The sequence below is a fragment of the Hyperolius riggenbachi genome, chromosome 11 (genome assembly GCF_040937935.1).
Source record: "Hyperolius riggenbachi isolate aHypRig1 chromosome 11, aHypRig1.pri, whole genome shotgun sequence".
Lineage (NCBI taxonomy): Eukaryota > Metazoa > Chordata > Amphibia > Anura > Hyperoliidae > Hyperolius > Hyperolius riggenbachi.
Genome location: NC_090656.1, coordinates 94,157,195 through 94,173,602, shown reverse-complemented (window position 1 = coordinate 94,173,602; position 16,408 = coordinate 94,157,195). Strand labels below are relative to the sequence as shown.

Below are 16,408 nucleotides of genomic sequence, written 5' to 3'. Positions count from 1 at the left end.
TTGCCCCGTGTGGGCTCCTGATCACTCGGCCAAACCCTCAGGTCCCCCTCAGACCCCCTTCCGATCACCTCCCCAGTGCATTGATTGCATCTATTTTCCCCTCTAACCGCCCCCTGAGACACCCATCAATCACCTCCTGTCACCCCCTAGCACTCCTATCCATCAGATCAGGCCCAAAACATCCTGTCATCTAAGAGGCCACCCTGCTTATGACCGGTTCCACAAAATTTGCCCCCTCATAGACCACCTGTCATCAAAATTTGCAGATGCTTATACCCCTGATCAGTCATTTTGAGAAATTTGGTTTCCAGACTACTCACAGTTTTGGGCCCGTAAAATGCCAGGGCAGTATAGGAACCCCACAAGTGACCCCATTTTAGAAAGAAAACACCCCAAGGTATTCTGTTAGGTGTATGACGAGTTCATAGAAGATTTTATTTTTTGTCACAAGTTAGCGGAAATTGATATGTATTGTTTTTTTTTTCACAAAGTGTCATTTTCCGCTAACTTGTGACAAAAAAAAAATCTTCTATGAACTCACCATACTCCTAACAGAATACCTTGGGGTGTCTTCTTTCTAAAATGGGGTCACTTGTGGGGTTCCTATACTGCCCTGGCATTTAAGGGGCCCTAAACCGTGAGCAGTAGTCTAGAATCCAAAGGCCTCAAAATGACCTGTGAATAGGACGTTAGGCCCCTTAGCGCACCTAGGTTGCAAAAAAGTGTCACACATGTGGTATCGCCGTACTCAGAAGAAGTAGTATATTGTGTTTTGGGGTGTATTTTTACACATACCCATGCTGGGTGGGAGAAATCTCTCTGTAAAAGGACAATTGTGTGTAAAAAAAAATCAAACAATTGTCATTTACAGAGATATTTCTCCCACCCAGCATGGGTATGTGTAAAAATACACCCCAAAACACATTATACTACTTCTCCTGAGTACGGCGGTACCACATGTGTGGCACTTTTTTGCACCCTAAGTGCGCTAAGAGGCCCAAAGTCCAATGAGTACCTTTAGGATTTCACAGGTCATTTTGCGACATTTGGTTTCAAGACTACTCCTCACGGTTTAGGGCCCCTAAAATGCCAGGGCAGTATAGGAACCCCACAAATGACCCCATTTTAGAAAGAAGACACCCCAAGGTATTCCGTTAGGAGTATGGTGAGTTCATAGAAGATTTTATTTTTTGTCATAAGTTAGCGGAAAATGACACTTTGTGAAAAAAAACAATTAAAATCAATTTCCGCTAACTTGTGACAAAAAAAAAAAATCTTCTATGAACTCACCATCCTCCTAACGGAATACCTTGGGGTGTCTTATTTCTAAAATGGGGTAATTTGTGGGGTTCCTATACTGTCCTGGCATTTTAGGGGCCCTAAACCGCGAGGAGTAGTCTTGAAACGAAATTTCTCAAAATGACCTGTGAAATCCTAAAGGTACTCATTGAACTTTGGGCCCCTTAGCGCAGTTAGGGTGCAAAAAAGTGCCACACATGTGGTATCGCCGTACTCAGGAGAAGTAGTATAATGTGTTTTGGGGTGTATTTTTCCACATACCCATGCTGAGTGGCAGAAATATCTCTATAAATAGACAATTGTGTGTAAAAAAAATAAAACAATTGTCATTTATGGAGATATTTCTCCCACCCAGCATGGGTATGTGTAAAAATACACCCCAAAACACATTATACTACTTCTCCTGAGTACGGCAATACCACATGTGTGGCACTTTTTTGCAGCCTAACTGCGCTAAGGGGCCAAAAGTCCAATGAGCATCTTTAGGCTTTACAGGGGTGCTTACAATTAGGCACCCCCCAAAATGCCAGGACAGTGAACACACCCCACAAATGACCCCATTTTGGAAAGTAGACACTTCAAGGTATTCAGAGAGGAGCATAGTGAGTCCGTGGCAGATTTCATTTTTTTTTGTTGCAAGTTAGAAGAAATGGAAACTTTTTTTTTTTCTTTTTTTTGTCAGAAAGTGTCATTTTCCGCTAACTTGTGACAAAAAATAAAATCTTCTATGAACTCACCATGCCTCTCACTGAATACTTTGGGATGTCTTCTTTCCAAAATGGGGTCATTTGGGGGGTATTTGTACTATCCTGGAATTTTAGCCCCTCATGAAACCTGACAGGTGCGCAGAAAAGTCAGAGATGCTTGAAAATGGGAAAATTCACTTTTGGCACCATAGTTTGTAAACGCTATAACTTTTACCCAAACCAATAAATATACACTGAATGGGTTTTTTTTATCAAAAACATGTTTGTCCACATTTTTCGCGCTGCATGTATACAGAAATTTTACTTTATTTGAAAAATGTCAGCACAGAAAGTTAAAAAAATCATTTTTTTGCCAAAATTCATGTCTTTTTTGATGAATATAATAAAAAGTAAAACTCGCAGGAGCAATCAAATAGCATCAAAAGAAAGCTGTATTAGTGACAAGAAAAGGAGGTAAAATTCATTTAGGTGGTAGGTTGTATGACCGAGCATTAAACCGTGAAAGCTGCAGTGGTCTGAATGGAGAAAAAGGCTCTGGTCCTTAAAGAGGAACTCCAGTGAAAATAATTTAATATAAAAAGGTGCTTAATTTTTACAATAATTATGTATACATGATTTAGTCAGAGTTTGCTCATTGTAAAATCTTTCCTCTCCCAGATTCACATTCTGACATGTATTACATGGTGACATTGTTACTGTGGGCAGATTATGTAGCTGTTCTGGCTTTAACAGACAGCTATAAACAGCCATTTCCTGTGTGTGTCATTGTTACATTGTGGCAGTTTGCCCAGAGTACCGTACGGTACCAGAGCCTCTTGTGGGAGGGGTTTCAGCACAAAATCAGTCATACAGCGCCCCCTGATGGTCTGTTTGTGAAAATCATTATATTTTTCATGTAAAAGTGGGTATCAGCTACTGATTGGGATAAAGTTCAATTCTTGGTCGGAGTTTCTCTTTAAGGGGCGAAAAGACTGTGGTCCTGAAGTGGTTAAGAAATAATTGTTTCCAAAACTCTATAATTGTTTATGAAACTGTTCCCTATGCTTTCTCACAGAAAAAGTCTACATTTCAACTTTTTGCATTACAACGAGTAGCTTCCATGATTCTCATCTATGTTACAAATTATCGTTTTTCAAAATCTTTACTTAAACTTAAAAAAAAAAACATTTACTTTTCTGTTTTGACTCCTCAATTATCCTTTTTTGTTAATTCTAAGTTACATAAAACCATAAAGTTCATATACTAATTTATATTAGACAAGACAAGACAAGACAAATAACATTTATATTGCGCTTTTCTCCTTGCGGACTCAAAGCGCCAGAGCAGAGCAGCAGCCACTAGGGCGCGCTCTATTGGCAGTAGCAGTGTAAGGGAGACTGGCCAAAGGTCTCCTACTGAATTAGTGCTGGCTTACTGAACAGGGCAAACAAACCAGGGGGAGGGGGGTAAAGTTAGGCACCGCGGAAAGGGACAATAGTGATGGAAGAGCCCAGTGCTAAATAAAACTAAAGATCCTGCGTGCTCACAACTAAACAATAGTCACAATACCTGCTGCCGTGTTATCCATATGGTAAGTAATGTGAACAGTTTACTCACGGCCAGCAGGAATACTCAGCAAGGAGCCTGGAATGGATAAGTCTGGATTAGCGTGGAAAGGACCACTGCCTGTTAGTTCCAAACACGGCAACCGGATATGACGTCAGTGCCTCTGCGCTCCTAGGGCCGTCGGCTAAAGCTTTCTGGACGCGGGGGCGAGAGAATACAAGAACAAATAGTGCAGACTGTGCCCACAGTTGAAAGACTGCGCAATACACATGTACACTTACTGGAAAGTGTCTTGTTTAATAGCACATCAAGGTTAATTTCCAATTCCCAATCCGGATAATTATTCCCCGATGAAGGCAACAGCCTAAATCCGGATTGGGAATTGTATTAACCTGCTAACCCCATCCTCATATCTAACACTAGCCCTTCTCCTAATGCCCAACACCAACCCTGCCCCCTAATGCCTAACCCCATCCTTCTAATGCCTGCCACAAACTCCCACCTCCTAATGCTCAGACACTAACCACCTACTCCTTATGTTTAACACTTACCCTCCCTCCTAATGCCTATTCCCTTCCTCCTAATGCCTACCACAACCCCCCCCCCCTCCTAATGCCCGAACACTAACCCCCTACTCCTAATGTTTTACACTTACCCCCCCCCATGCCTAACACTAACCCCCTACTCCTAATGTTTTATACTTACCCCCTCCCCCCCCATGCCTAACACTAACCTCCTACTCCTAATGTTTTATACTCCCCCCCATGCCTAACACTAACCCCCTACTCCTAATGTTTTACACTTACCCCCCCCCCATGCCTAACACTAACCCCCTACTCCTAATGTTTTATACTTACCCCCCCCCCCATGCCTAACACTAACCTCCTACTCCTAATGTTTTATACTCCCCCCCATGCCTAACACTAACCCCCTACTCCTAATGTTTAACACTAACCCCTCTCCTAATGCCTAACTTTAACCTCCCTCCTAATGCGTAACACTAACCCTCTCTCCTAATGCCTAACATTAACCTTCTTCCTAATGCCTAATACTAACCCCCCTTCTAGTGCCTAACACTAATCAACCCCTCCCTAATTTGGTGGTAGATGGACTCCAATCATAGTACATTGCAAAACCAAACATCACCCCATTTATAAAAGACAGATGTTTTACAAGTTTTAGCACCCCCGTGAGTGATGTTCTTCTCCCAGTTGCTGACTGTCCATTGGCTTGAATGGGTCACATGATGTTAAAACTCTCATGTGACCTAACAAACCCTTGGTCCACCCAGAAATTGCCACGATTGGCAGGCAGGCATTGACCGAGATCAGCCGCCCATCCCCGCAATTGCAGGAACCGCTCCCTTATAGTTACGCCTTTGTTAGCTATGTGCCTCATCTCATATTTATGAAAAGGATGACAGCATTATGTTACATAAAAATGTCAGCTACCGTAATTTGCATTTTTAATACTACTTTAAAAAAAATGCAAATGAAAGAAAAAAACAAACCCATGACGATACCACAGTGCGAACTCACAGTGGAAACACATAACGAAGAACTGTGTTACCACTGTGGGGAGCAATTTGATCTGGAAGGCAGAGTTCCACTTTCCAGAGAGAAAACAAAAACCATGCAAAGTAAACACCAGAGGCAGACTACACCGTGTTTTATCATGTTACACTAAAGCCTGCAAAACAATAAATACAAATGTAATTTTCCTGCAGGTCCTTGGCTGCAGCCTGCCTTTAGCGCCAGTTGCGTAGGCTGGAAATGTCAGTTCCCTTCTCAAGGCTTGATCGTCTAGCCAGGTTTTAATCCCTGTTTCAGCCGAAACGAGATACCTTTTAATTCCTGCTAAATCCTCAAGGTGAGGGCTAGGTATAAAAAGTTATTGATTTCCATTGTGTCAGTGTTCAGGAGCCACCAGCACAGGGATAAAGGTAATACTGCAAGTGCTTTTCATTCTATACTGTAGAATTTCTGTGTTACATATCAGCATACATAGTGCTGACCAGACTTGTGGTTTCAATCATATATTATTATTATTATTATTATTACTTCAAAGGGTAGGCTAATATGTAGCATGCTAGCTGAGATTGGAAAGACATCCTTATGCTTGTATTGTTATTATTATTATTTTAGCAAATGAGGAGCATTTGGTTTTGAGCCATAAAAAGTGAAATTACACAAGTCTCTCTCTCTCTCTCTCTCTCTCTCTCTCTCTCTCTCTCTCTCTCTCTCTCTCTCTCTCTCTCTCTCTCTTTCTCTCTCTCTCTCTCTCTCTCTCTCTCTCTCTCTCTCTCTCTCTCTCTCTCTCTATATATATATATATATATATATATATATATATATACAAATACAGTATATTTGAACGCTATCCTAGTCTATACCCAGCTACAAACTGACAGTACGTTCCAAATTTCCAAATGAATTTCTTTGCAACTATGGAAACAACATTCTGCCCATAAACACCCTACTTACTGCATAAGAAATCAGTTACATAGAAAAATAGCCAATGTTGCTAATTTTTAACACAGGGAATTTTGAAAAAAAGCGCCTTGGCTCTTCTAATGACCTATTCTAGTTTTTATTCTCCCATTATTGCCTGATGAAGCGTTATTAAACCTGTGAAACAGGTTGCATTGTGGAGTTTTTAATAAATTATTGTTGATCTAAAAATTGTCAGAATTTGTGTCTGCTGATTGGGGAGGTAAGTCCACCACTACCTCCTCTTTTTAACATATTTTATCCTGTTATTGGCACCTCAGTTCCTGTTCCAGTATACTGTACGTATAGCCCATCCTTTGTGGAGGGATGTTACCCCATTTCCAATTTACAGAGGGTGACTTTTTGGATTCAGGTCAAACTCCCCATCTACCTGTACAGTGATTGCCTGTGTGGTAAACCAAATGTGTGAGTATATTTAAACGCTGCTGTTTATTTGCTCTATCCAGTCTTATTATACTACACTTTTGGGCTCTTGGTTTCCTTTTGTGTCTCCTTATACAGGAAATGGGCATGACATTATCATATGATCATGACCAGCCAATCAGAAGCTTTCAAAAACTGTTTGTTTGGTTGTCATTAGCATTTCCTGATTCATATTACATGAATTCACCCGTAGGAGAATCTGATGAGTCCAAAGACTGCTTATAAGGTCATTAAACCAGACTCCGGCCAAATGTTTTATTTTGACATTGGACAGGAAGTGGATGATTTAGAACTGCTGACAGTTTGCATTTCTGCTTGAATCTTTAAAGAGGAATACCTCTTTTCCCATGAGAAATCTTTACCTTCTTTATTTTTTATTTTATTGGGTCCCCATTTGGGAAAGTTCATCACTTCCTGTCCTAGTTCTCCTTGAGCAGGAAGTTAGGGGAAATCTTTAGAACAGAAAGCCAAACAGCAATAAATCCTGTCAGTGGCTCTAGCTGAAAAGTTTTTATTGGAGGTCTAAAAAAAACTCCTGTTGAATTTTTGTGTGGTGTTGAATAGGGCAAGAATTAATGGTAAACACATTTTTAAGTTTTAAGCACTAATCTATGCTCATGGCAATTTTATATGGAAAGCGGATTTCCCTTTTAACTCTATACTTATCCAGTTAATAGAAGATAATTTCTTTCCACTTCTTACTGACTACATTTAGCACAAACCATGTGTTAAAGTGTATCCGAGGCAACATGTGACATGATGAGATAAATATGTATATGTACAGTGCAAAATATATTAATAACCAAGCTGTTTATCTTTTTTTATTTTGCAGCTTGAAAGAGTTAATTTTCAGGCATGCAAGTGACAGCTTCTGTCTTGTCGGTATCTGGTCAGGGATATAGTACACCTCACCGCTGAGCAAATCGCAGCCATAAAAGGTTTCCTAGCAGAATACTACTTCTGAGGGCAGGGGAGAGATAAAAAAGGTTCACGTATTTTAACTCTGGGACACTTAATAGACTACCATTTATCAGAGACAGTAAAATATTCAACCTACTTTGTAAAAGTTTACATTTAAAATAAAAGTATGAGATATCTAAAAAAAAAATCATTTTTAGGAGTAGGAGGATAAATACAATTGTTTATCTCATCAGTTTATTTTCACCTCAGGTTCACTTTATACAAACTGCACTGTTACTTAATAATAGACAGGTCATGTTGCAAAGTGTTGACAGCCTTTGTTCAATGGAAAATTATAATTATTGTACTCATCTAACTGCAGGATGGAGAAGCTATTTATACTCGGGCTGGTTCTGTGTTGGAATGTGATTCTGTCTGCTGCCTGTGAGCTGTCTAACATTACCATCGTGCTGGAGAAGGAGGAGTGTGGGGTCTGCATCTCGGTGAATGCAACCTGGTGCTCAGGATACTGCCACACAAAGGTAAGCATCATAAACACTGTGTTATCTGCATGGAGTTTGGGATTTTCTAAGGGATTGCCAGAGCTCTCGGAGCATGTCCACTGGAGAGATCATAATAGGTCACAGAGGAAGAAGGAAGAGGCAGCTGCTTTGTCACAGTGGTCCCTCCATGGAACTGGGTACAGGAGCATCTTATAGTTCATCATGTATATGGTACTCAGCATTTTTAAGTCTCTGTGTGGCATCACCAATACATGTTCCTGGACAGGACTGAGAGTGTGCCAAAGGTAAAGGATCCACCAAACCCTGTTTCCAATAGTACTTAAAGATGTGGCCTCTCAACCAGCTTATGTACAATAGTTCAAACTTTATTGCAAGTGATTTTAAAGTATGATAGAGATCACTGGCACAATGTTTGAGTCCGGAAGCCCTTTATCAAGGATAACTGTGCCGTTTTCAGGAATCCTACTCTTTATGCCAGATTGTCGCTGCTGTGTAACTTCATATTCCTCCTCTTTCTACCAATGGCTTTGCTGGTCTATACCTTCACCTCATGTCAGGCCTCCTCCTGATCTACTTCCTCCTCCTCCTGAGAGTGCTCTGTCTCACAGTGAGTGTAGGAGTAGCAGTAGGGTATTGTACCGTGTTAGCCATCAGTAAAAGCAAGAAGTTTTAAATCAGGATGATACCATTTACTGGCTAACTAAAAAGAAAAAGAATAAGCGAGCTTTCCGCTTTTGCAGCCTCGTCGAGCTTAAACAGGATTTAAGCCCGACGAAGGCTGCAAAGCCGAAAGCTTGCTTATTCTTATTCTTTTTAGTTAGCCAATAAATTGTATCATCCTGATTCAAAACTTCTTGCTTTGAGAGTAGGAGGTTGAGCCTCTCTTTCTACTTCACCCTTTCCAGACTTGGATTGTAGACCTTATAGCAGATACTGACCAAGACTACTCTTCTCCCCTTTGCTGGTCATCCTTCTCTTGCTCCTCAAAGTTAAGTAAGGGTTGGTCATCAGTACTTGAAATGTCTTGATCTTCTTCTCTCCAGTTGCTTTGAATCACCCATTACGAGGCCCAACATACTAGGCACTAACAGTTCTTCTGACTGCTCACTGCTACAGGCAGTGTCTGGGAGATTTTGTGCAGGAGGAAAAGGAAGAAGCCTGTTCTTGGCTCTCCACAATCTGGCTGTTCTGTGCTTGGGAGGAGAAGAGGAAGTGGTGGATTGAGTTGACCCACGCTAGGTCATCCACTCTACTACATCGTCAATTGCATACATCCCAACTTTTTGAGATGAGGAACAGGGACACTTAAGCCACACCCCTGCCACACCCCTAATTACGTCACTGGCACACCCCTAGTCACACATACCATAAAGATTTCATCAGAAAAATATGTTGTTTTATAATTCAAACCACACTGGTCCTCTCTATCCCGGCTCATTTTCCTTCATATTAACATTCTAAAATTAGTAATATATCAATTAAAAGGATGGGAATAAACTTTAGAGTCAATCAAACACATTTTTAGTAGAGAAATATATATATATATACATAGAAAGAGGGACAAAGTCCTGAAAGAGGGACGAATGAGGAGGAAAGAGGGACAGAGGGACAGGGCTACCAAAGAGGGACTGTCTCTCCAAAAGAGGGACAGTTGGGAGCTATGGTCAATTGTAATAGAAGGACAACAAAGTATTTGAAAAAGGCTTGCAATGTGTGAAAGCCTATAAGAGCTTGGTGTGGTAGGTACGGTAGGCCTTACACTGCTGCCCCTCCCTCTTGGCCTGTCTGTGTAAATAATCATTGAATAATATAAGTTACAGAAATCAGGCTCTCTTTCTCTCTAACAGTTGTGTCTTTAAATTTTTTATTTTATTGTTTATTTTTAAGAGCGGTCACTATTAGTCTTAGTAACTTGGATTGAGACACTTTAAAAGCAAGTTAAACAACTCCTAGTATAACCCCATAGGGTAAACTGTGGTTTCAAATATATAGCGAAAGTAATTTCAGTAAAATATTATTTTTTAAATAAAAATGGTCACTACTGGACTAAATTAGAAATACAGTGACTATACCAATTTTTTTCCTTTCTTTCTCCTCTAATCATAGTAAAACTAAATTGTACGGAAAATCTACATAATGTACAATCCCTGCTGACTGGCAGCAGTAATCAGTGCTTTTTATGACTGAAAACATAGGTATCTATACTGCATAAAACACTATAATTCCTGTATACCTGGCTACCTCAGGCCTAATCAATATTTTGCAAATTTTCTACCAAAGCCCTTCACAGCAGTAGAATGACTGTTCCCCTCCCAAATTACTTAGCTATTCCTTCTGCAGTAGAGGCATCTAACTAGCTAAACACTCTCTGAAATATGGCTCATTGTTTAATACTTCGGGTGGGGCCGAATATCAGGTGATGCAGTAGAAACATTTCAATGTTCAAGATGAAATAAGCTGTTTTGTAATCCCCCTTGACTACTGATTTGTGACCAAGAGCATAATGGTCCATCCTGCACTGCCCCTAAATATGGCAATATTCTTGCTGGGCTGGACTGGACCAAATTACCGATATTTGGGCCTTTCACCAGAATCCAAACTGCAACACTAGAGGAGGCTGAGCACACCCGTTTCCCTGGAAAATATAACAGCAGGCTGTAAGGAAATTAGCAGGGCAGTGCTGCACTGTCAGCACTAGCTCATCTGTGACCTTTTTTTTAAATTAGGGTTTAGATGGCTATAATTAAATGAAGATGCAGACATAAGCATTTACAATCAAGCTGATTAGACATGCCAAGATGGAGTGTCATCCCATCACAGCCATTGAAGACAGCATCGGGCTATTAATAACTAACATATACTGCAGGAGGCCACTGGAATAATTTTAAGATGTTGGCAGCTATGTACTAGCAGCATGTTACATAGCGCTGCACAATAATTCACGTCATTTCATTTCTCCATGGAAATCTCGGGATTTATATGATGAGGAACAGCAGATGCTGCACCAGGTGACAGTGACTCCATCATAGCTTTTGTTTGTACCTTATATGTTTTAGCGGAACATATTTGTCATGAACAGTGAGACAGGCTGCATTGCAGGTCTCAGTCATTATCGGCACTTTCTACTCGAAAAAGATACAATGATGGGGTGGGCTGGGCACAACCGGATATAAATAAACATACAAACTCGTACTCATAAAAGACAGGTATATTGTGCAATTGTTTTCTTTTTTATACGTAATAAATACAGATTTGTGAAAATACAGACAGTCAAAGACAACTACAAAACATCAGATTTATTATTATTATTATTATTTTTCTGTTTCGTTTTTAAGGCGGGGGGGGGGGGGGATGCTTTACGTGAACATAGGAAAAAAAAAGAAAAAAACTGATATTTGTAGATGTGCTACATTTTTTTTTTACTTTGGCCTCAATTCAGTAAGCTTATCTCCTGTCTTTAATAACGTTTCTAGAGTTATCACCATGGTGATGAGGCATGTAGTATTCAGGAAACATTTTACCTCAGGCAAACCTAAAGTTAACTCTTCTGTCTTAAGTTAGGGTGAGATCACTAAAGTTAACGTTTCAATCCTTAAAATAACTCCAGAATTCTAAAGTTAAAGACAGGCTGTTAATTAACTGCATGTGAAAAGGAGGTAACTTAAAGGTGCGTACACACTAGAGCCGGGACAAGGTCCTCCAGCACCCAAGGCTGAGACCCCAAAGTGCACCCCCCCCACCTCAGCTGTCACACACTGATTGCTATTATTAAGAGGTTCCCCAGGGCCCCCAACACCTTAATCTCTAGTTATCTGGCTTGCAGTCACTGCCATGTATCCCCTTTTCTTATTTATTTCTGCTTCAGGCACAATAGGGGAATGATAGCTGAGTGAGTTGTGCGCCCCCTCCTACACTGCGCCCTGAGGCTGGAGCCTCTCTTGCCTCTGCCTTGGCCCGGCCCTGGTACACACACACTACTGTAATGAACGACGGGTCCGTCAGACCCTTCCGCTGGGCAGGCGTTCTGCCGACAGTAGTGCGTGTGTACAGTCTGTCAGGCAGACTGATAAGGCTGAGCGGATCATTCAGAAACAGCCTTATCAGTCTGGCGACAGACTGTACACACACTCTACTGTCGGCAGAACGCTCACCCAGTGGGGGGGTCTGACGGACCTGTCGTTCAGTAGTGCGTAGGTACGCACCTTACGGACTGAAGAGATAAGATAACTCTCTCACTGTGAAAACGAATCTCTACACCTTAATAAGGCAAGATCGATGTTGGGTTTTCTGTTGCCTTATTATCTTCAGCATGATCTTCGTGAATTGAGGCCATTTTATGTGTTACTGCTTTTTGAAATTTGTACAATAAACATTGCGAAAGAAGTAGCCTACAGGACTTCTTCATAAATTGTTACGCAAACCATATCATAACAATTGACTACAACAAGGCTGAATTCTTCAGGAGCTTTGTTTTGATTTTATTTTATTTTTATATTTTTTATGGAGCTCGCGAGCTATAAGATTTTAAAGTTCTTCTATTACAAGGTATCAAATCCAGAGAGTTTCTCAATGGCCACCAGACTTGACCAGATAGACCCCTCTCTGATCAGAGAGGGATCTATTACTGCCACAGATTTTAGCATGAAATCTATTGGAAATATGTGGAGCCTCCTCCGCCTGTCGGGCCCTCCACTTGACCACCCCCTTTGTTCAAGATTTTTACAGTCTGGAGCGACGTTTTTTTCATCGATTTTAGCTGGGTATCAATCAAAATTATGATAGGGAGGCCACATTAAAGGAATACTTAAGGGAAAAAAAAAATGACATTTACTCACCCGGGGCATCCCTCAGCCCCCTGAAGCTGGATGGTGCCCTCGCAGCCCCACTCCGATCGTCCTGTCCCCGCCGGCGGCTACTTCCGGGTTCGGCGACAGCCGCCGACAGGCTGGGAACACGGCTGATTTTCCGCGTTCCCACTCGCTATATGCTGCTATAGTGGGAGCGCGGAAAATCAGCCGCGTTCCCAGCCTGTCGGCAGCTGTCGCCGAACCCGGAAGTAGCCGCCGGCGGGGACAGGACGATCGGAGCGGAGCTGCGAGGGCACCATCCAGCTTCAGGGGGCTGAGGGATGCCCCGGGTGAGTAAATGTCATTTTTTTTTCCCTTAAATATTCCTTTAACAACAATAAAAAATGTATTTAACACTAACAGAAAAATTTGAAAAATAACGAAAACGAAATAACTGAGAGCGAAGACTGACCTTTACATTGACAGTCAAGCTGAACTTAAACTTCAGATTTTTAAAAGTTTCCATAAACTGTAATGGAGAATTTTTTTGCAATGAAGACATTTTTTCCCTATAAGTTATCATGCTGTGGCTGATCATTTAGAGCAGAAAGGAATTTTAGTGCATATTTTTCAAACGATCTCCTAAAAAATGCATTAGGCCTCTTGCACACTGCAAGCAACTGAGATTCAGATTCCGCTTTTTAATCTGTTTTTACTTCCGATTCAGATTCAGATTTGCAGTTTGCTCCTTGCACACTGCAAATCTGAATCTGAATCGGAGGTAAAAACTGATTAAAAAGCGGAATCTGAATCTGAATTGCTTGCAGTGTGCAAGAGGCCTTAATAAGACATATCCATTACCTATAGCTTTAAATGATACCATCCCTTTGCATTCACGTAGGGGAAGGGATCCTTACACATTTGTTGCCAGAGCTGCTCTTGTGTAGAATGGCAATGGAAAGAGCCATACATTGTGTATATAAGTCTGTGATTCAGATACAGTGAGTACTTTGTAATTGCACCTGTATCTGTTCCATAATGTTTTTCTCTTGTATTTCAGGACCCCAATCTGATGTATCCTCATAAGTCAGAGAAGCAAGGTGTCTGCACGTACACTGAGGTCACTTACGAAACAGTGAAAATCCCTGGATGTGCGGAGAATGTGAATCCATTCCACACTTATCCAGTGGCGGTTGGCTGCCATTGTGGACGGTGTGACTCAGAGACTACTGACTGTACAGTGAGGGGTTTAGGGCCTACTTACTGCTCCCTCAACCAAGCCTGAACACTAGAAGCTGCACCCTACAAAATCTGATCCAACCTGCAGCTGCATCTACTTGTCTCTCCTACCAACTGCAAAGCCTAAACAGGGCACCTGTACTCCTTCAGCTGTTGAACTTCAAATCCAAGCAGGCCAGGCAGGTCCCTTTGTGTAGGAACACTGCACACTTGATGGCTTCATGACTTTGTACAGCAAAGAGTAGTATAAAGCTAGCAACAGAATTGGTGGGATTGATATTAGATCAGATTCCTATTCTTCATTGTCAGGGTAATAAGCAGCTAAATGATCATTATGCAGGAGATATTGATAATTTACCTGATTTTATAGTGTGTATAGCCACCTGTACTATTTAATGTACACTTTAATGTAAGGAACACTTCTTTTTCGACAGCTGAACTGACACAGGTTGCCTGTGCTTGTTAGGGAATACAGTAATAACAGAGATTTCTAACTGTAATAAAACACACTTTGTATTTTATGCATATTTCCATCATATGTTTTGTGATCACACTAAAGCTCTGTAGAACAATAATGTAATTAAACTTTAACCTGCTGTTTTTCTAATGTAGCATCTGTTCATTGCTGATTAAACTGTAGCGTTGGTTTAGATTCCTTCCCTTCCCTGAATTGGACACAAAATTCAGGATTTGGTATGTCTGAAATTCCTTTGAGATCAATGGGGAAATTCTGGTGGTATTTTCTGGTCTCTCTGGGGAGCAATTGTAGCAGTCTAATACAACCACATTGCACTTCCTGTGCTCACCAAATGTCTGAGCAAAAAGAGGGGGGTATATAGTAATGTCGAGGGGTCATTTTAGGCGGCATCATGGGCACAAGTGAAAGATGCAAATGTTTCAATTTAGATCATTGTGGGGTTCCTTGAGGCTGCACATGCTGTAATGAAATCACTAAGCACTGGTTCACATGGATGTTTTTCTGGCATTAAAGGGGAACTGATGAGAGAGGTATATGGAGGCTGTCATGTTTATTTCCTTTTAATCAATACCAGTTGCCTGGCAGCCCTGCTGGTCTTTTTCTCTGCAGTAGTATCTGATTAAAACCAGAAACAAGCATGCAGCTAGTCTTGTCAGATCAGACTTATAAGTCTGAACCACTGAAACACCTGATCTGCTGCATGCTTGTTCAGGGGCTATGGCTAATAGTATTAGAGGCAGAGGATCAGCAGGGCTGCCAGGCAACTGGTACTGTCTAAAAGGAAATAAACATGACAGCCTCCATATACCTCTCTCTTCAGTTCCCCTTTAAAGCCCAGCCTTTCCCTATACTTCCTTCAAAAGCCCAGAAAACGCAACGCTCTCCTGAAAGCCATTAAAAGCCTTCAAAAGCCATTAAAAGCTAAGCTGCTAAATGCTGGTATTCTTGAAAAAAAGAAACCACAGTGTTTGAAGGAGACGCTGAGCAGAAGCTCAGCAAAAGCCTGTGTAAACCAGCCCTAAGGCTCATGTCTGGAAATCCCAACAGCAAAAACTGCAATGATACCACATTATGGGTACCACATACTTTACCCTTAATGGCTACTGTAAAGAACATTTTGTATAAGATTACAAGGTTTTTCTCTTGTAGTGAGAGCTTTAACGCGTTTTGATTCCCGTGGCCGTGCAGTTTGGGCCGTGGGCTGTGAGGGGTTTTTTTTGCCCAATTTTTTTTTTTATCATGGAGCTAGCCTAGCGCTAGCTACATGATTCCTCCCTCCCTGCTCTCTCCTTCCCACCCTTCCAATCGCAATCGCCGCCAGCGTGAAGACCCATCTGGAAATCCCGTCCCGATCCACCCCATAGCGCAGCCTGGTGGCGATTGGCCAGGCTGCTCAAGGAGTCTGCAGGGGGGGGCTCACTTTTGCGGTGGGTAGCGGCGCATCGGCGGCAAGCAGCGGCGATTAGGTAAGACACGCAGCTAGCAAAGTGCAAGCTGCGTGTTTTTTAAAAAAAATATCCAAATCGGCCCACCAGGGCCCAAGCAATCCACCGCGGTGTTACTGGACGAGCTGCGCTCATCTGTAACGCCCAGGAGGTTAACTGATGTCACACTTTAGGTTACATTCAGAGTGGTGTGTTGTGGTGCAGCATATCGGCTGATCTGTAATGCAGCTTGCCAGTTGCCGGACTGCAGTGTATCACATATAGCAACATTCACAGTGCAGTGGGTGCGTTGTGGTATAATGGGATGCGGCATCCCAATGCACTGCATGCAGTGCTTTACTGCAAAATGCACAAATTAACAGTAAAAGTGAAGCATACTTTTGATAAACTGTTTGCTTCAATGTATCCAACAGATACGCAGGTAACATGTGATACGGCTTTCCCTATCTGTTGCTTTTCCAGTGTTGCAGGTAATGAAATACAAAGGCCTTAAAGGAGATCTTTAACCCCAAATCTGCCATCTACACTGACCTCAGCAGTATGTTCCTTGA

General features: G+C 41.6%; 1 protein-coding gene across 4 annotated transcripts in view; it reads left to right on the top strand.

Annotated features, from left to right (window-relative positions):
* Nucleotides 1-14,498, top strand: part of FSHB (follicle stimulating hormone subunit beta) — a 61,578-nt gene extending 47,080 nt beyond the window's left edge. For 2 of the 4 annotated variants that reach the window (XM_068260187.1, XM_068260190.1), the window contains 2 exons: nucleotides 7,767-7,926; nucleotides 13,756-14,498. In XM_068260187.1, coding sequence (XP_068116288.1) covers nucleotides 7,768-7,926; nucleotides 13,756-13,980 — 384 coding nt within the window. In that variant the 5' untranslated portion in view covers nucleotide 7,767 and the 3' untranslated portion in view covers nucleotides 13,981-14,498. Of the gene's footprint in view, nucleotides 1-5,349; nucleotides 5,494-7,766; nucleotides 7,927-13,755 lie in introns of those variants that run through there. The other 2 variants (XM_068260188.1, XM_068260189.1) reach the window with 2 other exon arrangements.
* The last annotated feature ends 1,910 nt before the right edge of the window (nucleotides 14,499-16,408 follow it).